We start from the raw sequence: 24,208 nt of genomic DNA, 5'->3' as shown, positions 1-24,208 counted from the left end.
GTTGTTGTTGTTTTTAAATTCGTTTCATTTTGTTTGGCATCTCCGACGGCGTTAGAAGTGCATATTCCGTACGTAATTCTTTTAACGTGTGTGCGTGCGCGTGTGCGAGTGTGTGTGGCAAACAGCTGTTCGGAGAAGAAAAGAAGAAAATAACGGGTCAAGTGCGACGCCACATTACTGAATGAATTGGTTGAACCATGAACTTCTAAATCCCCAATGACGCAGCGATAGATAATACTAATAACAGCACTATGTAAGTTGTTGTCGCGTTGTGAACACAATCATATATATGAACGTATGTGTGTGTGTGTGTGTGTGCACCCAATAATCATTAGACGGGCTGCACAGTGGGCCTAATCGCATTACATTTGCCGGTTCGTTAGGTGAATGTGATCAACATGTTCCTTGTGCCCTTGTCCCTAGAAAATTATCGCAAACAACGCATTTGTATGCGACGCGCCAAAATCTGTATAACGGTGCATACACATTTTCCCGGGGCGTCAAAGTTTTGCATGCGCAATTGCAATCAATGCAGCCGGTCCTCATTTACAGTTATCGTTGGTGTAGTCGCAGTTCCCGTTAAAAACCGCCCAGTGCTGACCTTTGCCCTTTGAACGCTTCTTTTCTGGTCTTTCGCTGTGTTTAAATCTAATTTTTGGTATTTATCCAAACAAAACATTCAACTAGCATGCTTTGTTTACATTTGCAAAATTATTTGAAATTCGAAGATTTCTTAGAAATATTGTCCAGTCATGAATAGTTTTCCATGTCAGTTCTGGGATGATGTCACATTTTAAGGGACGGACTTTTCATGAAAATGCATTCTAATAAAATTCTAATAAAATAAAGGGTTATTTGTACACTTAAACGAATAAAAATATATGTTTTTACTGTATATTTTAGAGAGGAAAAAATAGATTTTGTAAGCTCTAAAAATAAAATCTTTTTGTTGAAACCTCCATAATATCTTCCCATTTTTTTATTATTAGATTAGATAATTATTTTTTAAGTATGTTTGTGCTGAAAAATAAAAGCGATAGGACTCATAGATAGATTTCCTGGAACTATGAACTCTTGAAAAATAGATAGTGTTGTTATGTTTAAATAAGCTTTAACTATAAAATTTAAAAAAAGTTTAAAAGTAAATATTTACATATACATATGTATAAAATAGAAGTTAAACAATAAAATAAAAGTCAAATAAACTGTTCTTTCATATTAAAAAACAAAAATAACAACACTTTTTTGGATACATGTTTGAATATTTCCTTAAATTAGAAGGTCCTATTTTATAAACAAATGTATATTATATATGTATATAATAATATTACAGTTGAAACCTAACACAGTGTCAATGCATATATGTACATACATATAACGCAATAAAGTCCAGTGCATTAGTATAAATAATTAATTGAAATTGCCGCCAGCCGATTTGCCAATCAATGATGCAGCAATGCCCAATGCCGAGCAGCCCTGATCAAATTTGTATCACTAAGTACCCAACACTTAATCGCACGCGTTGGAAAATATCAACAATAATAAAAATTACAATTAGAAATGGGGAGTACAAGACCCGGCAAAAAAAGGGCAGATAAGGATGACGAAAAAAGGTTAAAAAGCTTTAAAAAAAATTTAAAAAAATGATGTACCTAACATTATTTTTATTTATTTTATTACTTTAAAGTTCTGTTAAATTAAAACTAAATTTAAAAATCATTAAAAATATGTTGTACCTTAAAAAAGGAATACGAATTAAATATTTTTGGCTATATATAAAAGGCTTAAATGGCAACACTGACACCCTGAGAGTGGTGGTTAGTCACAAAAGTAAACAATATATAATGTATAGTTTAATGGAGTGCAGGGACTTGTTAAAGTTATTAAAATATGACTCAGAATGATTAGACAAGATTGTGGCTTGGGAGTTTTTTTTCTTTCACAATGATACACATACAGGTCGTACTTAGCTTAGATTTAATTACTTAATATATTGCAAAAACTTAAAATTTAATAGTTTGACCTTTTAAAGCAATGTACTTGCCCTTCCAGGGTAACAGCCTTCTCAGGGTATTACGATTTTAGTCAGAAGTTTAAAGGAGCCAAAACGGAACATAAATGTAACCATTAAACAAATTTTTAAGGACATACTTAATTAAAATTACTAAAAATTTAAACAAATAAATTTATTTTCTTTTTTTTTAATTTTAATGTCCTTTTGCTGGCTTGTGAACCTAATAAATTCTAAACCAGAACTGCATTTCGAATGAAAATTAAAGTTCTTTTGGCCTAGTTATAATATTTAAAAATCTTTAATTTACCCAAAAAATTATTGTTTAAAAATATCTGTTTTATTATAAGTGTTATTGGTGGGATAAGTTATAGGGCATGAACAAAATTCAAAACAAATTTTAATCACTTGTTCAAAATGTTATAAATTATATTTGTTAAAAATTTAAAAAATCAAATTAATTTGTAAAATGTTAATCTCCATAATATGCTAATAAAAACCAATTGCAAGCTGCAAGGGTATTGAAGCTTTGGCTTCCAGAAGAAGGGAAGCTTCCCTGAATTACCCAGTAACTAACGCGTGCCGTTAGTTTATTGGATGCAAGATAATGGGCGCCCATTATCATCGCCATCCACTCTCGCCGAGAACTAATCAGTTGGCGAATTGTGAGCTCCTTCTTTAATGCGCGTCACATGTCAAAATGTCAGGTGCCATTGCGTACACCCGATGATTCATCGAAGTACTCAAATGATTAGTCATATGATATGCTGTTCTCATGATCAATAGGAGTAAGTAAATGGTTATTGCTTTCGGTGCATTCTCAGAAAAAAAATTCCATATCAGTTATTCAGTTTACGCTTTTATTTTATGTTTGTGGTTGTTTAACACTATTTATTTCAGAAGTGTTTGAATCTCAATTGGGGAGTTCTTTTTTAAACAATATTTAGGATAATGGTATTTATATTTTGTGCAGCTATTTTGATGAAACTTTACCAGTAGTCTTCTTCTTATCGTTCAGCTCCAATATAAACGATCTCAAGTTTAATGTCACAATGAAATTATAAAATAATCAAGCATACTAACACACAATTAAACTAGTCACATTTTTAATCACTTTCATCAGGCTTTCGGTACAAACCTAGTACAGTCCACCGAATATTTATGATCGCTGATATTACGGACCGTCGTTCATATAGATCGGGCGAATATAAAACGTGTTTGCACTCTGCATTTACTAATATAAATTTAACAGGTGCGATATAATAGCCCGATGTCATAGTTACCGTTAAAACGGCTCTTGTGATAAGCAGCGAGGAAATAACAGGTGTTTGTGGGAATTTCGTTGAAAGTAATCAGAGTCCTACTGCTATAATGTCCAAAAAAGACTTCATCTTATCACAAGAGTAACCGAATTTTGGCGCATGACCACTAGAGATTCGCAATAATGCAGTCGGGTTACCTCTTACTAAGTATGTATATGCAATATTGATCACACTCGATAAGGCACTTGGCCAATGATAATGGATAAGGGTAACGCGTTCCGGATGATTCATCATTTGGGCGTGTGAAACGATTTATTCGACGACTTTGAGCACTCAAGTGGGTAAAAGTCTTAGTCATAATATCTTCTTGAATAGTTCATTCACATTACTATTTGCTAACGCTTTCAAAGGGGATTCCACCAGTTTAGCTATAATTTTGGAGTATAAACCATCTATTTTAATCTATTTTAAATTATATTGTCAACTAAGTTTACTTTCAGTTAAATATAAATATCACTATAACGTTGTATCGATTTATACGTCGTTTTATATATTGAACTTTGTCTTAAATTCCGATACAATAACGATATATCTGTTATGCCTAAGTGCAACTAAAATTGTTTCGCAGAGTGCACAAGAAATTCCCAAGTCTGAATTCTGTGGCACGCTACAATGTTGTTGCCCCAAAAAAGGCTGGAGGGAAATTCACCCAATAGTCACCCCAATGAGTTTGTGATTGTCATTTTTCTCACAATAAGAATAAATTAAAAATGTAATAAATCGATACATAGTAATTAAAAATTGATACGACCTACTTTTCTCTCCTGAATTTCAAATCATTTGTTTTGGAGTTACGATGGACTTTAAGAATAAGTTAGTATGTGCGTGCATAACTACTTGAAATATGTATTTGGGAAATCAACACAAGTTTAAATCCTTAGGATATTATCTATAGGAACTTATTCTTATTTTCCGATAAGGTCACACCAAAAAAGTTAATTATTTGTCTTAAATAAGTGTTTATCAGCAATAGTTATTTATTTATATTATCGGTCAACAATAAGTTACTTATTTAGGCTTAAAAGGCTTTAACAAAGAAATCGTATTCGTCCTTAAAGGTTATGTTTATTCAGGGGAATATTACAATTACTTAGAGGTATCCTTTTAAGCCTTTCACATTGGTCGGGGCCAATAAATGCCATTTCAATTAGCCATAATTAACATACATAACTCTTCATTGAGTAATAGATCCACTGGCGATATATACATACACATGTACTATGGGTTTATGGGCACCCCAGACATCGACATCCCTCTCCATCGATAGTGATTCGAATTCGAACTCAGACATATGTCCGCTTGTTAAGTGTGGGGGTACTTGCTTATCATTTTTTAGCCGCGGCCAAAACCAATAAATGCTATTCGCTTTATTGCGTTAGATTGTGTTCTATTGATAAAAAGGGAAGATTGCCTTACGGCGTGGTTCAGTTCGAAACTGTCCGCAAGCCGAAACGGTCGAGTGTCCGCCGGAGCTCTCATTCGATTTTTTTTTTTCGATTTCACGGTTCTCATATATTATTCCTTTTTTTTTTATTTGTTGTTGTGCCGTGTGAGACACTTTTTTGTTTGGCTAAGCTTCGGGGTAAGTTGCGTGGCAGGTGGAAATGCCACAGCCCACTCCCCCCGTTTATCATTCTGGATTTATGCCACTTTATCTCTCTGTTTATTCCTGATCTACACGCGTGTGTGTGTTTTATTTTTTGCGATTTTTTGCGCTCTGATAGCCGTGGGTGTAATTTTAGTAACTGGATAATAGAACCAATAGTGTCATGAGTTGGGAAATTCCCGCAAATCGATTGGAGCTTTGTAAAAACGTTGGATTATTGTCCACCTTGCTTTCTAACTACATATCTTTATATATATGTATATGTATATAGGTTCTCAGGCGGCTTTGTGGATTATCATTAGTAGTAAAAGTATATGTCTATATATTATATATATGCTATCCGTTTAGGGATGGAACATAGCTTCATTTTTATACAAAAGTTTAATATTCAAAGTGAAAACAAATGAAGTATTTTTTTTTATTGTTTATAATTTTGTTGTATATTTTTTCAGTAAACAAAATGTTATTTTCATATTTAAACTGTATATATATATGGAGTACATATTTGCCTTATATCATGAAAAAATATTAATAAATGAAATAATTATTACCATTGTTTTCCTAAATAAATTCCATTAATTTAATTTAAAACTTGCTTACATTAAAAAGGAAACAAATATTTAAATTCTTAAAATAATCGATTAAAATCGATTAAACGCAATGTTATAAATAATCTAAATATTCTACCAAAAAGAGGCACATATATTTCAATTTATCATAACTATTATTCACATTATATTTCCGGCAGTCATAGAAAACACTTCCTCGGAAGCATGCCGGTCTATAAATTGCTCAGCTTATCGTAACGCTATTGTGCATTCAACTTTTATTTTATGCGAATCATCCTTAGATCAGCAACTTTTCATATTGAGCTGCCCAGACAGTAAATGTTTATCAGAAACCCGTTGCTAGCTTCGGTTTTAATTTTAATTTAACTTCCAGTTGTTAACTGTTTCTCACTTACTTAATTGGGTTTAGCCAAAGCGAAGAGTACTTACTAAAATTAGGTGTCAGGCCATATACAAAAAGATTAAGAGTCCAGACGATTTGAGTGCATTTGATAATGCAAACCAGAAATTGAAGCTATAAAATACAAAATCCCATAGCAAATAAAAGAGTTGCATATTTATTGATGATATTTCCTTGTAAAATACTCCTGAATACCCATTATTTTTGTTGCATTATTTTGTTATAATGCCTTGTAAATTGATAAACACACTCACTCTCTCGTTTATGGGGGCTATCCCATTTGACCTTGTATAATTTCAACGAGTTAATGGAGCTTAATTGAAACAACCGATACGTTAGTGTTTACAAAAGTTATGATTTGATTTACCTGGGTCTTATCAATCCAAACATAACCAACAATGTTTAGATAACTTGGGCCGTACTTCAGCTAGTCTCTATAGATGGATAGATAGTACTATGTACTTGACATTGCACTGGTAATAGGCACTTTGGACATGCTATTATTGAAGTTGTTTATTTGTTTATTTCCGGACTTCCTTGATAAATATCTTAAATATTTCCTTAGTTCCTAAAATAGAGAGCTCTAGAGAGTTAAACTATAATAATCAGTGTAAACATATGTCCTTTTTGTAAGACTACAAGTGCATCAAGTTGCTTATGCCATAAGTTTCTTCAATTACGATTCATGACTATCCCCTTTTCATAAAGAAATAATATAATCAGATTTATCACATTATAATTGAGTATTTATTTTCGTTTTTCTTGCAGCAACTAATTTTAAGCGATTTTAATGTTGAGCTAGTCTAAAGCTTAAGCCAAAGCCACAACGAACAAAGTCTCAAAATGGCCAAGGTAACAAACTGGGACAAATTTGTGCTGTTGCTGTGGAAGAATTGGACCCTCCAATGGAACCACAAGTGGCAGATGGTCATCGAGCTGGTGCTGCCAGCTATATTCTCCTTGCTTCTGGTCTTGGTCCGCACCCTGGTTGACACGGAACAGATGGACACCAAATTATATACATCGCAAAATATTACAGATCTGAGTCTGTTGAAGTGAGTTTTCTGTTTTAGACAATAATCGCGATGCCTGTCTATGCTGTCTTTAGATTTTGCCTCTTTACTTAATTAGCTTTTGTAGGCCTTTACCTGATACCTTTTATATTTATTTACATTTATTTATGATTTAATTTTTATGATATTAGTATTTGTATTATTTTTTATGTATTATGTAAAGGTTGATTTCTATGTCTTATTTTACCTTTTTTACATTAAAAATAAAATTCTGAATTTATGTTAACCTCGGATATCCATACATTCAAGTAATATGAAGTTTCATATAATATATTTTTATGGAAAACAAAAAATATACAACAATTTCCATATCTCGGAAAATATGAAAATATTTTGAACATGTACAAATTTATCATTTCGACTATAATAATAATTTACTTATCGTTTCTATACATGCTTATTATACGCCTTGATTTATATATTTTATCCCATTTGCTTATTTTGCAATGCTTCTTCTGCTACATTTCCTAATTACTCCTAGAACTGTTTATATTAAATATACGTCCAATGTTTTCTGTATTGTTCTCTCCACCAAACCTGAAGACATTCGTTGCATAGTTCGTCCTACCTTGGCAAGCTTCTAGCGCTGATTGCACCCAATCGACGGAGGTAAAAAGAAAAAAACACAAGAAAAGAACACCAAATAAACATTCAACACTGTGACTAACCAATTGCAATTGACACTTTAACAAAATTTGTATATTTAAAATACAGCAAAATAAATTACTTTACAAGATAGATAAAGACCTTCAGTGAGAGTATAAGTAATTAGGAATAAATTGTTTAGTTAGTAACCCAACCTTCCTGAAGATTGCTTAAGTCTTAGCAATTTTATTTTCTTTAACAGTTTTAAATTAAAGTATAAAGTATATTTCAAATTTTTGTGTAGGTTAAAATGTTGTCAAATTTCCAAGATATAGGCTGCCGAAGTTCTACTCTGAAAAAGAGGTAGTGTCAAGGTCAAGGTGTAAAAAGAAAACTACCTGACCTATACAAATGATTTGAAACCGTCACGTGGTTCAAGCCCCGTAAATAAATTTAAAGATTTAAGTTATTATAAAGATTCTCATACATAGGCTTTAGTAGAGGGGTTAAGAAACCCTTTTTCTACCGATAACTCCGATAACTAACAAAAAAACAGCAAATTTCTTTGCCCGGTTTCTGCCGATTCGACAAAGGGCTTGCTGTTTTTTTATACATTATTAAATATTGAATACTTATAAATATTTTTTAAACACTTAAAAATGTAAACTAATGGTTCGAACCACTGCTGTGCGATAATTTCGATTAATTGGTGACTAATCGGTATCGGTTTGTAGGTAGAATATTTTACTAAAAACTAAGGTTTAACCAATTAGTGACGAAAACTAAAACTAAATAAATGAAACTCTACCCACTAGCACTCAGGTAAACTAATCCAAACTAAACAAAATCAATATTTAGGCTTAATTTGTGTGATAATTAGACTTTAAAGTACCCAAAAATTAATATAATGCTTTTGAAATCATTTTCCAAATGCTTAGGAGCACGCTGTCGGTGAGCAACTTTCAGTACGCGGTTTACTACTCGCCCACCAATCCGGTGCTGGAAAAACTGGTCACCGAGGCATGGACCAGCCTCCAGATGTCCGAGAACACGATATATGCCTCGACAAATGCCGCCCAACTGCAGACGGATGTGGTTGGAAAGAATGCCTTTGCCGGCATCCAGTTCGACGATGCCTGGGCAAATGTCACGAATATTGCCCAGCTGCCGCAGGATTTTCACTTCGCCTTGCGCTTTCCGTCGGAGCTGCGAACGGCAACGATAGCGATAGCAAACACCTGGCTGACCATGCGACTCTTTCCCACCATCGATCTGACGGGGCCGCGTAACGAGAAGGATGAGGATGGGGGTATACCGCCGGGATATCTACGCGAAGGTTTCCTGCCGCTGCAACATCAGCTATCGATGGCGTACATCAGGCAGAGATCGGGGGAGCAGGAACTGCCGGAGGTGGTGATGCAACGCTATCCATATCCGGCCTACATATATGATCCGCTGCTGGAGGGCATGTCCTCGATAATGTCACTGATCATCTTGCTGAGCTTCATCTATCCGTGCACGTACATCACCAAGGTAAGTCTCCGAGAACGGGAACGAATCGCACAGATCCATATCTGTATCTGTATCCTTCTTGTGTAGTACATCACCGCCGAGAAGGAGAAGCAGCTCAAGGAGGTGATGAAGATCATGGGGCTGAGCAATTGGCTCCATTGGACCGCCTGGTTTGTCAAATCCTTCATCATGCTGACCATTTCGGCCATTTTGATTGCCATCCTAGTCAAAATCAATTGGTCTGAGGATGTGGCGGTGCTAACGCATGCCAATTTCACTGCATTGGTCTTCTTCCTCATCATATACATCATTGCCAGCATCTGTTTCTGCTTCATGATGGCCACCTTCTTCTCGCGTGCCAGCACGGCTGCCGCTGTCACGGGCCTGATATGGTTCATCGCCTACATCCCGTACTCCTTCACCATCAATACCTATGACGACCTGAGCTTGACCTCCAAGCTGGGCTGGAGTTTGATCTCGAACACGGGCATGGGCTTTGGCATTAAGCTGATATTGGGCTTCGAGGGCACCGGCGAGGGCTTGCAGTGGAGTAACTTCTTCACTCCGGTGTCCGTGGACGATACCCTGACTCTGGGCGCTGTGATGATTATGATGCTGGTGTCCTGCTTCATCTGCATGACCATCTGCCTGTATGTGGAGCAAGTGATGCCGGGCAGCTTTGGTGTTCCGCGTCCCTGGCACTTCCCCTTCAGCCGGGAGTTCTGGTGCGGCGAGCGGGAGTACACGGGCGTGGAGGATATACCCAATGGAGGACCTACCCGGGAACAGCGGGATCCCAAGGCTTTCGAGGCGGAGCCGGAGGGAAAGCATATCGGCCTGCAGATGAGAAACCTCAAGAAGCGCTTTGTGGCCGACAAGATGGTGGTGAAGGGTCTGTCCATGAATATGTTTGAGGACGAGATCACCGTTCTGCTGGGACACAATGGTGCCGGCAAGACCACAACCATATCGATGCTGACCGGCATGTTTCCGCCGACGAGTGGAACGGCCATCATAAATGGCAGTGATATTCGCACCAACATCGAGGGCGCCCGCATGTCCCTCGGCATCTGTCCGCAACACAATGTCCTCTTCGACGAGATGAGCGTATCGAATCACATTCGGTTCTTTAGCCGCATGAAGGGTCTCAAGGGCAAGGCCGTGGAGCAGGAGGTGGCCAAGTATCTGAAGATGATCGAGCTGGAGGATAAGGCGAATGTGGCATCTTCGAAACTCTCTGGCGGCATGAAGCGCAAACTGTCCGTTTGCTGCGCCCTTTGTGGCGACACAAAGGTGGTTCTCTGCGATGAACCGAGTTCCGGCATGGATCCATCGGCTCGTCGCCAGCTGTGGGATCTGCTGCAGCAGGAGAAGATCGGACGCACCCTGCTATTGACGACACACTTCATGGATGAGGCCGATGTCCTGGGCGATCGCATTGCCATCATGTGCGACGGTGAGCTCAAGTGCCATGGCACATCGTTTTTCCTGAAGAAACAGTATGGCTCCGGATATCGTTTGGTAAGTCTATCAATGGGGAATTTACGGGGAGAATAAGATAGGTAACTCAACCAATATTATACATCTTAAAGTAAGAGCAAAGATTATATAAAGCATAAGATGCGTAACGCCATACGCTTTTTCAACAAAGAACTCTCTAAAAAGACTCCAATTCTCAACTAATTCTATTATTTTCATAATCTTAACCCCCCCCCCCAGATCTGTGTTAAACGCGATGATTGTCAGACGAACGAAGTGACAGCGTTGCTAAACAAGTTTATTCCCGGTATAAAGCCGGAATGCGATATCGGTGCAGAATTGTCCTACCAGCTGCCGGATAGTGCATCCGATAAGTTTGAGGAGATGTTTGGCCAGCTGGAGGATCAGTCCGATGAGTTGCACCTCAATGGCTATGGCGTTGGCATCACCTCCATGGAGGAGGTCTTTATGAAGGTGGGCGCTGAAAAGGATATATCTGGCAATGTAAAGGATCCCAGTGAGATAATGAACGGCGGCACCGGTTATCATCCATCGGGCGAGGACAATGACAACGAATCAGTGCAGTGTAAGCAGTGCTTGAACTCGATCTCGTATTAATTGGTCTTCTGATAAGCTCAATTAACTGTTTGCAGCCGATGGCATCTTCTCGGAGAACCGACGCCTGCTCCAGGGACTGCAGCTGCTGTCCAATCAATGGAAGGCTATGCTCCTCAAGAAGTTCCTGTACACGTGGCGTAACAAGTTGCTCCTGCTCATCCAGAATATAATGCCCGTATTCTTCGTGGTGGTCACCATTCTGATTATTGAGACGCAGGGAACGTTCCAGGAGCTGAAGCCTATCACCATGTCTCTGACCCAATATCCATTGGCTGTCACCGTTCTGGATCGTTCCAGTGCGACCAACTCGATCAGCTCAGCTTATGCCAATCAGTACGAGGCTTTGGCCAAGTCCCATGGCAGTGACTATGCTCTCGAAGTGACGGGTACTGCGAGCTTTACGGTAAGTGTTTATAATCGTGTCTGTTTTTTTTTTTTTTTTTTTTTAAGATTTAGATTTGCTCTTTCAATTATTCCGGCTCTTAGAACTACATCCTTGAGCTTGGAAAGACGATTCAGGTGCGGATCAATTCACGCTATTTGGTGGCCGCCAGCATCGCCGAGTCCCGGATCATCGCCTGGCTGAATAACCAGGCCCTGCACACAGCCCCGCTGACCGTCAACATGGTGCACAATGCCCTGGCAAAGCAATTACTTGGTGCGGATGCCCACATAGCGGTGACGAACGCCCCCTTGCCATACACGCCGAATACGCTGCTCTCGCAGCTGAGCACCGGCAACAATCTGGGCACCCAGCTGGCCTCCAATCTGTGCTTCTGCATGTGCTTCGTCAGCTCCATATACATACTGTTTTTGATCAAGGAACGCGAATCGAGGGCCAAGCTGCTACAGTTTGTGGGCGGCGTTAAGGTGTGGACCTTCTGGCTCTCCCAGTTTATCTGTGACTTTGCCACCTACATTGTGACGGCTCTGATTGTGGTGATCACGATCGTTTGCTTCCAAGAGGCGGGCCTGTCCACCTTCCCGGAACTGGGTCGATACTTTTTGCTGCTGCTGCTCTTTGGGTTCTCCGTTCTGCCGTTTATCTACATCATGTCGCTGTTCTTCAAAGAGCCGGCCACGGGTTTTGCCCGCGTCTCCATTGTCAACATCTTTTGCGGCATGGCCTTATTCATAGTCGTCGTGGTGATGTCCTCCGATTTCTTTGACACAAAGGATACGGCGGATATCTTGGGCTGGATCTTCCGCGTCTTCCCCCACTTCTCATTGGCAATGGGCTTGAATAAGGTCTATACCAATACGGCGACGAGGAATGCCTGCGAGAAGGTATCAGCGATACCTCCCATTCTTCTCTGCGAGTTGATACCGCAGTGTTGCAGTAAGTAATTACATTAATTATTTAAGTAGTAAGAAAATATTTTGAAATTTAATTACATTTTCTATAGATATCAAGCCTTATTTTGCCTGGGAAGCGCCTGGAGTTCTCCCCGAGACTCTCTACATGACTGTCACCGGCGTTGTCTTCTTCCTCATCATCATCATTTTGGAGTTCCGCCTGATCGGAGAACTGATGTTTAAAATCCGCCAATTGTTATCGTAAGTATATAACGAGGGATGCCACAAAATATCAATATATTGAAGCGCTATCGATTTTTTTAAATTCGATATATTTTAGTTTTTTTTTTTTGTAAAATAATGCTAAATGCGATATATTTCAATAACATTTCAATACATGAACTTTTTTAAATATTTTTTTTAATACAAAAATAATTCATTTCCTATTCCTTTTGAAATTAATCTCATATTTTTATCTAATTTCTGCTTTTCTTTATTATATTTGTATTATTTTATTTATAGAAAACCACCTCCTCCTCCACCTGAGGGCCACTTGGATGATGATGTGGCCCACGAGCGTGAACGCATCCTTCACATGAGCTCCGATGAGCTGGCCGCTAAGAATCTGGTCCTGGATCGGGTCACCAAATACTATGGACAATTCCTGGCTGTCAATCAAGTGTCGCTCTGCGTGCAGGAGTAAGTTATACAATGTATACCATTATAATTTAAATCGTAGGGTTTTTTTTATGGGAATTGTAATTTTATTATTTAAACAAGTGTGAGCATGTCCTTATTACATATTTGTTTTTGTAACAGTTGCATTGTTGACCAAGTTATTAGACAAATTTAACCTAGAAAATAATATTGTCCCCACATTAGGTAGAATAATAAATAATTGATTTCCTTCCATAGAGTGGAATGTTTTGGCCTCTTGGGCGTAAACGGAGCCGGCAAGACGACAACATTCAAGATGATGACCGGCGATGAGCGTATCACCTCCGGTGCCGCATATGTCCAGGGCCTGAGCCTGGAGTCGAACATGAACAGCATCTACAAGATGATCGGCTACTGTCCGCAGTTCGATGCCCTGCTGGACGATCTGACGGGTCGCGAGGTGTTGCGCATCTTCTGCATGCTGCGTGGCGTCCAGGAGTCGCGCATTAAGCAGTTGTCCGAGGATTTGGCCAAATCCTTTGGCTTTTTCAAGCACATTGACAAGCAGACACACGCCTATAGCGGTGGCAATAAGCGAAAGTTAAGCACGGCGATAGCTGTGATCGGTAGTCCGTCCGTAATTTATCTGGATGAACCCACAACCGGCATGGATCCGGCTGCTAGGCGACAGCTCTGGAATATGGTCTGTCGCATCCGAGACTCGGGCAAATCGATTGTCCTTACCTCGCACAGCATGGAGGAATGTGAGGCGCTGTGCACGCGACTGGCCATAATGGTCAATGGTGAATTCAAGTGCATTGGATCGACGCAGCATTTGAAAAACAAATTCTCCAAGGGTCTCATTCTTAAGATCAAGGTGCGTCGCAATATGGAGGCATTGCGGCAGGCGCGATTGAGTGCCGGCTATGCGAGAAGTCCGGATGAGCCAACGGTTCCGGCACAAATGGAGCAGCAGAATATTGATGCCGTCAAGGAGTTTGTTGAGCGCGAATATCCAAACTCGATTTTACAGTGAGTATATTTCTACCCGTATATTCTTCATATATTTCTCATATGTAAAGGCTTCTGAGAGCCTTCAATGCTTCTGTACATAATTATATTATTATATTTAATGAATTATTATTATTTTAATTTTAGGGAGGAGTACCAGGGAATTTTAACGTTCTACATTCCATTAACTGGCGTTAAATGGTCGCGCATTTTCGGCCTGATGGAGAGTAATCGTGACCAGCTGAATGTGGAGGATTACTCCGTTAGCCAGACGACGCTGGAGGAGATCTTCTTGGAGTTTGCCAAGTACCAGCGCGAGGACACGCGTGCCAATCAGTGAGCTAGCCTCCCCCCCTCTCCCAAAAAGAAAAAAACCTTAGATCCAGTGTTGATAACACCATCTGGCTTATAAGCGGGCTTCTCGGCTTTTTGGCTTCATCCATCAACCAACCTGTTGCATCGCACAAAAAGAAAACAAGTCAAGCACACAGCAGCACAGATACACTTTCCTCGCTCATATCAACGACAGCACAGCATAGCAAATTCCCAAAATTTTATTATTAACGATTTTATGTTGTAGTTGGTAGCTAACCCATATATCCAGGCCTCAACCATTCAAACGAGCTAACTTCGCCGCATGCGTAGATCACGTAGAAAAGCTAACAGATGGAGTATTTTATGTTTTATTTTTCAGTGTGTCCCAAGCTACTAATTGTTAACTTGTGTAATGTTTGTTCTCTCTTTCGATTCCCCAAAAATATATACATATAACCAGCAGCCTGTCCGAGTTGAGGAAGCTGTGCCAGTGCCTGCTAGCCAATGAGTATTGAGTACCTGTACGAAACTGTTCCTCACCTGAACTAATTACCTACACTCATGTACACAAACGATAATGTTTTATACAACGCCGATGCCTCAGCAGATAGTTTCTAAGCTCGAGACCAGACAATAGATAGCAGAGATTATGCCTTATTTTCTTGTGATCATCTAGCAAAATTTACACATTTAAGAACAGAGATTTGTATAATGTACTATAATATAATATATATATATATATATATTTATGTATATCTGGTTGACCTGCACACACACACACACGTACATAATGTTTTAATTTTTACATTTTTTCGCCCTAAAAGTATTCCCAAATTTGTTGCATCGATGTACTTAGAAGCGTGTAAATAGGTCAATTTTATTGTGGCACAAACCCTACGATACATATGTACGAGAATTTACCAAATAATGTTTTATGTGTACTATACAAATTAATTAAATTTTATCTAAACGTAAACGAAAACAAAAACAAAAGAAAAAACGTTTAATGGGACTTGTGACCGGGGAAATTGAAGATTGTGGAAACTTCTTCGGGAAGAATATATTTGATTTATATATTTACGATAAAGACAAATAAATAATAAAAAAAATAAAATAAAACTCACACAACAATCGAAACATGGTTTATTTCATTTTTATTCCAAATATTTGAACCGTGCTCTGGCTGAATTGGAAAGTTATGCCAGTGCATATGTGGCGTACAGATCTAGAATGCGTGAGAGTAGGTGTTCACTCATACAGTAGTTGGATGCTGTTATATGTGTAGAAGAGAGTTCTCTCTCTCTCTCTCTCTCTTTCTCTCTGACTGTAAGTTTGTAAAATTTTAATAAATATCAAGAGTATTGGTCGTTCAGTGCTCTTATTTGATCTATTCTTTTCATTCCCTTTCAATAACAACTTATCGAGATCGATACTATTTCGCAAACTGTGAGTCAAAGGATCGACTAGGAAAGTGATCAGGCTTTAAAGAGCCTAAAATAACATCTATAATTTGGTATCAAATTAACCATTACTATTACGAGTGAAATATTTATATATCATCGGTAAAATATATAAAAACATCATCAAAAATTATTGTATTTTAAAAATGTTTATTAATTTATGGAAAAATAATCAATCTAATTCATAAAAAATAGGTTTTTATCGTCATACTAGTCACCTCTTATTGCGGTTACCTTATTCTTTTACCTCTTTATGTATAGGTAATATAAGTCTTTCAGCTCCTACACCCTAAAGCCCCACTTGTCGCCTGTTTTCGATAGCTCTTATTTCTTTTCACTTTGCACTCCCTTCGAGCTGCTGGTCATCCTTACTTTATATAGCCATACATACATATGTATGTCAATCGCATGTTGATTTTTGGCAACATACAGGCGTATTTATTTATCCTTTGGCATAACGTTTTTATTGCATTCTAAAGCAAACAAATGACAATAAAAGCTTTTACGAATTCCTCCAAATAGAAAAGCAAAAGAGAGCTCAGAGCGGACATTAAAATAACACGAAGAGTACTGTAGAAAAAAATGTGTTTTAAAATCCAGGCGAGGAGATGAAGGCTTAGAAGAGATGCTGGGTTAGGGTATAGTCAAAATAATGCACTTTTTCTATCACTATGTTGCAGCCACCTACATACAATATATTCTTGAAAAACATTTTTTTTTTTACTACTAAAATAATTTAAATAATTTGTATATTAAAAAAAAAAGGATTATATTATTGAAACTTGATGAAAATATATAAAAATCAAAATTAATAACAATATATAAAATAAGTAAAGCTGAAAAATTTTTTACAGAACATTTCAGCTGTTTGTTTCTTAATTTTATTTACTTACAAATTACTTAAATTTAGAAAAAAATACTAAAGAAAAACCTTAATAATACAACTTAAGAATTTGTTTCATATTTAACCCCTAAGAGCTAAAATTAAACTCTACATCTTAATTGTTTATTTTGTAGAGCATTTACAGTTCGTAGATTTTCACTGGACCCCATTTAATTTGTTGATGTTTCCATACACTCACGTTTTTGGTGTCGTTTCCATTTTCATTCGTTTCTTGGACTCTCAGCGCTTCACATTGAATTGCATTTATTGACCGAAGAAATATTTTATTACTTTACGCTTGGCAAATATTAGTTGCCCATCGCCCATGGCGGGCTGTTTTGGTCGCTAAAGGAGGAATTCCTTCATTCTTTCTTCTTATTTTTTTTTTTCCTATTTTTGTTGAGGATGGAAGGAGGGCTTACAGCAAATTTGTTGTCATTGACGCAGGCAGCAAAATGAAACGATGATGTCCCTGTCCCTGTCCTGGCTAATATATCCGGCCTGGTTTTATCCCCCAACCCTCCTAGAACTCCCTGCCCTGACCATGGCACTTTCTCACTTTGATTTCTTGCCAACGCTCTTTTTTTTATCCTTCTTGTACACTGCGAAAAAATAATTCATATTATGTTACTTTTAGTTGGAAAAAATGTACAGATTAGGGCTTTGGAACATCGTTTTAAATGTCCCTTAAATTAAGTACCAGTTATTTTGTCAAAAAAAATTAAATATTTATGTAAAAATAAAAAACGATAAATATATATAATTTAACATTAATTGCGATACATTTCGATAAATAAGATTTGTATTCTTTTCGATATCTACCTCTATTCGTAAAGTTTTAATCAATTTTTTGGGGCAAAAAATACAATAAAAACATTTATACATACCCTTTGCTTTTCAGATCTATCTCTGTTCAATGTCTGAAATTTCGCTCAGTGTACTCTCTTTTCTTCTTTTTTTTTGGGACTCGACGAACTTTTGCAAATATTTTGGTTATAGCCGAGATTTGCGTGCCTTGCCAATGGTTTTGTTTGTTCTGCTATGTCCAGTCATCCTACTATTGCCCTCTGTTCCCGCGTTCCCATTTTCCTTCCCCCCCTGTAGGGGTTAACCTCCCCCCCCCCATCTCTCCCGTTCCACCCATTCTCGCAACCGAATGTGGGTAATTCGGTCATAAATATGCGAACAATTTCAACCATTGTCCGAGGAGCATTTTTTGGGTGCGCATATTTGTCGCAAATGGACTACATTACAACATTACAGTTATCTTTTGATATACGAGAGTGTTAGTGTGTGTGGTACGTAATACCTCATAGAGGACATTACGGAGAGAAAGCCTAAATAAAGAAAGCCAGCAAAATATTCCATAATATGTATGTATGTGCGTACATTAGGGTGGACTCCTTAAAGGGAAAATATAAGGAATTTTTTAGTAAACTAGGAAAGAAATGTATTTGTAAGTTTTATTTTTGTTGATTTTTGAGTACTGCTTAAGCCACAAATCACTGCTGTTGTGTATAATTATAATATAAATATATTAAACAAATCCGCAAAGAAATCAATATTTATATTTTGTATATTTATTATATAAAATACTATTTAAATAAACTTACATTATTTAATTTATCTCACAAATTACTTTTACTATTAAAACAATGTCTGAATCCTTTGTAAAAACAAATATCAGTAAAGACCACACTGCGTATGAGTGATATTGCGCTTGCTACAATATTACTCATACGCCCAATCATCCATAATACAATTTGTACGCACAAAGAATTTGAAAATAATTTTTGTTATATGTAGGTTGACCTTAAATTTGGCAGGTGACTCAGTTCCACCCTAATTTACACACATATGTATAACTGTAGGTTTTATGTGCATAAACAAACAAAGGCCGCATAACATTAAAATGTAATACAAAAAGCCACAACAACAGCGACAGCAACATTGCATGTTTTGTGTTTTGTGCGATTAAAATTAAAACAAGCGGCGACATGTTGAACTTGAAAAATTTGTTGTGAGATGCTTATGACAAAAATAATAAAAATAAGCGTGACACCAATGTTTTTATACCCTTTTCTTAGACGTTGGTGAATTTTCTTGGAAATAGTTGCTCATTTTTGGGTAAGGTTAATTCTTTGATATTTTTGTATTATAGTGAATATAATTATATATAAATTTTATTTTAACTTTTGTCAAATTTTTGTGAAAATGACCTTTTTGCTTTTTAAATTTTAAAGAATTCTCTTAAATCAATTTATTATTTCTAGACCTTATAAATCTGTTATTAAAGCGACCTGTAACATTTTTAAAGTGTATCAAAACAAAAGCACGTGGACACAGATTGCAGTTGTGCGGGCGAGAGAGGTGAGTTTTAATAGTTCTAATAGCTCTGTCAATGTCAGAATAACTCATTTTGATTAGAAAAGTCATTGTACATATGTATTTAACACTCCATTCCAATTAAAATCGTTTTGTTGCTAACTTTCTTTTCACTGTCATTTCTCCTGCACCTTTCTTCTTCTGGTTTCCTTCTCTTCTGGTAGACGTGAGCATTAGATACAGGGTATGCAGATGGGTGTTGGTTTTTAAGATGGTTTGGCCAGGCATTGCCTAGATATTTATGAGATTGTTAAAGATTAGGCTTGACTTTGGAAGACTAAAAATAGGCGCAATTTGTATGAATATTTTTGTATTTATGAGGGAACTTTTAGATAATAACCTATTGTTTCATACTTAAGTACGGTTCTGTTTTTAATACGTAGCTCGTTTAAGGATTAGGAGATGTATTGGTACTGTATATAAAGCAAAGATTGAAATAATATTTAATAAATATATGAGTGCATTAAATTTGTTAATTTTATTAGTAAGATTACTAATATTGACGAAAAACAAAACAAATATATTGGTTATTATATAATTAGTGAATATTTTTCGCTAAAACCGATGACAACGATATTTGAGCACTTCTATCGCTCAAATTTTCGATATTTTAAAATTCGATATTTAATCGTTTTAAATATTTTCGGTATTTAATAATTCGATATTTAATCGTTTTCAATATTTTGTATTAATTTTGGTTTTTTTTTTTTATAATATTGATTTTGATATTTATTTCTTTAATAATTGAAATGTTAAATATAGCCAAGTTTCCGATATTTGCTATATAATAATGATATTTTCTACAGCCCAAAACAACCGCTGCTTGAAAATGTAAGCGGTATCCGAAGGCGATGCATTTTGACGCTTATAAAACAAACACACAGCCACACAAGCTGGCGAACGCGGTCGGTCACACATGCGAGCGCGACAAAAAATCAAAACAACAAAATCCACGCTGGAAACAGCTGCTTTGGCTTGGCATTGAAATCGGCGAGAGCTGGGGCCCCAAGAGAGAGAGAGAGAGAGAGAAAGAGGGGGGGCATGGGCCGGCAGGAGAGTGCAGGGCGAGAGCAAACGAGCAAGCGAGAGGCGCCACTGCGGATTGATGATGATGCGAGGCGGCCTGGCACGAAGGCCAAAAAGCCGAAGATGCCCGAGCCCGAACGGTTCATTTGGAGCCGAACCGGTTTTTGGCGCTACATTGGGGCTACATTGGCGCCTCAGTGCGAAACGAAGCGCTGATGTTGTCAGTTGTCTAGACACGGTTTTACCGCAATTTCCCGCAGTTCCAACGCAGCGTTTAGCGATTTTGACGCAAATTTCAAAGTACGTAAGCCGAGACCGTGATTTCACACAAAGCGCGTTTCGAAAAAAAACCCACACAAATAAGAAAGCAGCTAAAATACTGTATAAAAAAAAATAAATTTAAAAAAAAGAGATTTATCAAAAAGCATACTAAACGTACAATTAAAGTGCTAATGATTTGGGATTTTTTCTCACAAACATATTCCTATTTGTGTTGTATTAATTACCATTTTTTGTTCGTGTGCCATTAAGTCATCTTTCCAGCGAAAAAGTGTTAAACAAAACAAAATATACAAAAAAAAAAAAAAAACCAAAGTGAAGTCAACGTGAGACCGCCTACCGTAGTTACTTATTATTGTTGTTGTGCTCAATTAAAAATTATTTTGTATATAACCATTTTTTTTAAGTGTGTGTGTGTGAGTGATCGTGATCGTCATCTTAGCTTTTTCTCTTTCTTTTTTTTTCGCTCTTGCTAATTAGCAATTCAAATGGCAATTGTTGTTGCCGATTTTATTGATTGATTTCGATTGCAAAGAATTAAAATGTTCAAAACAAGCAAATGCATAAGCCAATTCAGGAAATGTTCTCAATTTGGAAATTAGTTCGGGAGATCTTGGTCGAGATCAAGAGAATGTCATTGAACTTGGGGAGCAGATTAGGGAGATTTTAGATATTTTCTTAAATATATTCTTTAAGCTTTTAGAAAGTCTGAAAGGGGAAGCCATGGAAACCTATAAGTGTTTGAAATTCGTTGAGGCAGTGTCCCAAAGTATTTTGTTGCATACTTTTAGACACCTTTTAAAACGGTTTTCAAAACACTTAAAGACAGTTTGATCTTGAAATCGGGCTTAATTGTAAAAAATAGTTAAGCTATATAACTTATTTAACTTAATTGCTTTAAATACATAAACAACAATAATTAAATATGTCAAAAATAGCTAAATAATAAATTAAATAATTAATTACACGACAAAGCCAACAGTTCTCTGAAATAGGAAACAAATTCTACCCACAATATTTTGAAATGTATTTTTTTATACAATATTTTAATAATATATATAAACTATTTGGTGATACATATATCTAAAATTTTAAAATGTAAATGAAATGTATAAGAAATCTAAATAAATTAACAGCATAGAAAGTAGAAAATTAGCCTTCTTGATGAAGTTAATATTCGAAAACACGATTTTTGAGATAATTTTGTAGTTTATATTATTCAAATCGATTTAGAGCAATTAACAAAATATAGAGGACTAATTGTAAAAGTGTTAGAAGATTAGCAAATAAAATCCTGTGCCCTAAAGTTAGAAATATTTTTCAAATTTTCAAAGTGTATTTCTCAGGTAAAAGTTTGAAATAGGAACATAATCCCGCTGGCAATTTCCCAGATTTCTTTTTAAGCTTCTCGCTGCTATATTAAATTCGGAAATTTAATTATTTATATAGTTTTTAGACCGACTTGTGTTACGCCACCAAATATATTTACATGGCTAATAATGCCTTTTCTTACGCCTGCGAAAGTGAGAGGGGATTCCCCCACAAACACCAAAAATAAGAAAAAAAAAGAAACCCCGGCCAACATTCTGCAGGCACTGCATATCGCGTCTTGGTCGGCGAACTATAAACATTAAATAACAATAATAACAACAAGAGCCGGGCAGAAAGTTGAAGCAGTTTGTCTAAGTGGCTTGGGGCTTTTGTCAAAGCATGGAAAATATAATACAATAGAACGTATATAGAAGCCACAGCAACAACAAACACAACAACAACAACAATAATAATAATAACAACGAGAGTTCGTCGCTGTTGTTAGCTCCAAAACACGCAACAGTCCGTCAGAATAAAGTCAGGCAGGCAGGCAGGCAGGCAGGCATCGTTAGAGAGCCTCTCCCTCTCTTCATCCCCCCCCCCCAATCTAGCATATATCCCATATTTCCATACATAGTCGTATATATACCCCCCGCCCCGTTAAACATTGCGTGTTCCGGGGGTCCCAGCATGAAGGACCCTCTCCAAAAGGGGGGATGCCAAGGGTCCGACTTCAAACAGCCAAGGCTCCAAAGCCCAAACTCCACTTTTCAATGGAAAAATCACTGAAAAAAAATGGATTAACAAATATAAAAAGGCTTGAAATTCTGGATATATAGATAGCAACAATTAATCTATATTTAATTGCCTTTCATAAGGTACTTTGAAAGCTAATAATAAATCAATGGACAAAGCAAAGCTAGCATTTGTTTACAGAAAAGTCAGAGATGACTTTTAAAACTAGAATATAAATTTGTACAGATTTTTTAAAGTAATTTATTAGCTGTTATTATATATTTCAAAAGATTCAAAATTTTGTTTTATATAAGACCTTAGCATTTAACTTTACTCTCAGTGTATGCTCAAACACTTATACTTATAAGCCTACATCACATATAGAGTACAATTTTTTCTATAATAAAATTTTCTATATTTTTTCCCTTCATATTTTTTTATTTTTTGTTTCTTTTTTTGTGTTTTATTCTTTATTTTTTGCTACCGCCGCCACCGCTGTGCAACGTTCCCGTTCTCCAAATCCGTGCCCGTACTTGCAACTGAAGAGTAGGTCAGGTCAGTATGTGATACTATTTAGTTGTACTTTACACATAAGGGGGGTTGTTTTGGGGTGTGTTTCTGCCCCCCGTGCCGTGTGTGCGGCAGGCTTATTAATTTACTGCGACTTTTGTTGCGTTGCTGCATTTCAACGAGAACGTCTTGGGCTCGGCTTGTTGCCGACAAATCAATCAGGAAAACTTGTGGGGAAACTCGAGAAAAACTTGAGGAAACTGAAGTAAACTTAAGAAATCTGATGGAAATCTGGGTGGGTAATTGCTAAATGCTTTTGACTCATGTCGGTTCCGTTTCAAAAATAACGAATCTATTTAAGAAATTATTGGAAAAGTTGGAGAAATTAATTTGTTAAATGTAATATATTTTTTTTAATATTTAAAATGAAAATTGGGAATATTTTCATATTAGGCATGTCTTTAGAAATTATCAATCCTTGTTTATTATTGAAACGAAAGTATGTTTTAAGTATAAATATTTATTTATTACTCATATTTCATTTATTTTATTGATTTGATTAATAACTCAAGGGAAAAGTATTTAAACAAGAAAAACGATAACACTTGTTGTTCTAAAATGAATTAAATTTACACAAATATTTAACGTTATACATATTTTAACAAGCTTCAAATAAGATCATTAATATATCCATCAGTAAATTATAAAATATTTATTCCTATAGACAACTAACCCGTTCAACCTCGGGAATAATTAACAATTTTCCCCACAATAAATAATACCAAAAAAACAACAACAACTATGAACAAATTCAATTAGACTTCGCCTAACTATCGACCAAAATCAATGAAATAATGATTCCATAGCCGAAAATTATATCGCTATTATGCAAAACGAGCCGCAAACTTTTGCCGGGCAAAAAACTTTGGCAACAAATAATAATTTCTATGAAGCTAAGTTATATTCGATTATATTTTCCTAACCGAACCCCACACGCATATTATTTGCAACTTTTTGTATTTTTTTTTTTTTTGGGGGAACGAGAAAGTTTTGCTGACTCAAGCAATTAGCTGCGATTGAAAGTTGTGTCTACTTGGAAGAGACTGGAGGTACAAAAAGGTACAATCTCAGATCAGATTTTTTTGGCCTGTAAACGTATTTTAAT

General features: G+C 36.6%; 2 protein-coding genes across 9 annotated transcripts in view; both read left to right on the top strand.

The window, feature by feature from the left end:
- The first annotated feature begins 22 nt into the window (after positions 1 to 22).
- Positions 23 to 15,585, top strand: Abca3 (ATP binding cassette subfamily A member 3). 6 transcript variants are annotated; one of them, XM_070288205.1, is made up of 13 exons: positions 23 to 253; positions 6,677 to 6,963; positions 7,525 to 7,590; positions 8,505 to 9,099; positions 9,166 to 10,599; positions 10,798 to 11,143; positions 11,211 to 11,578; positions 11,662 to 12,514; positions 12,582 to 12,732; positions 12,994 to 13,170; positions 13,387 to 14,160; positions 14,287 to 14,475; positions 14,918 to 15,585. In XM_070288205.1, exons 2-13 carry the CDS (start codon positions 6,752 to 6,754, stop codon positions 14,967 to 14,969), a joined length of 5,217 nt encoding a protein of 1,738 aa, XP_070144306.1. In that variant the 5' UTR covers positions 23 to 253; positions 6,677 to 6,751; the 3' UTR covers positions 14,970 to 15,585. The 6 variants fall into 6 exon arrangements, with proteins under 6 accessions (XP_070144306.1, XP_070144303.1, XP_017021566.1 ...); XM_070288202.1 differs by having other exon boundaries at positions 14,915 to 15,585; XM_070288203.1 differs by lacking the exon at positions 23 to 253 and adding an exon at positions 4,775 to 4,915 and having other exon boundaries at positions 14,915 to 15,585.
- Positions 15,586 to 20,397: 4,812 nt separating this feature from the next.
- The window catches only part of Mnr (Membrane-bound Notch regulator), an 87,302-nt gene continuing 83,491 nt past the window's right edge, over positions 20,398 to 24,208 (top strand). For 2 of the 3 annotated variants that reach the window (XM_017166108.2, XM_017166109.2), the window contains exon 1: positions 20,398 to 20,510. The gene's annotated coding sequence lies outside the window, so the exon portion shown is untranslated. The remainder of the gene's footprint in view (positions 20,511 to 24,208) is intronic. The other variant, XM_070288206.1, reaches the window with a different exon arrangement.

Source organism: Drosophila kikkawai, chromosome X, assembly GCF_030179895.1.
Source record: "Drosophila kikkawai strain 14028-0561.14 chromosome X, DkikHiC1v2, whole genome shotgun sequence".
NCBI classification, from domain to species: Eukaryota; Metazoa; Arthropoda; class Insecta; order Diptera; family Drosophilidae; genus Drosophila; species Drosophila kikkawai.
Note: the sequence above shows the minus strand (reverse complement) of the source record. Positions and strands in the feature narration are given on the sequence as shown.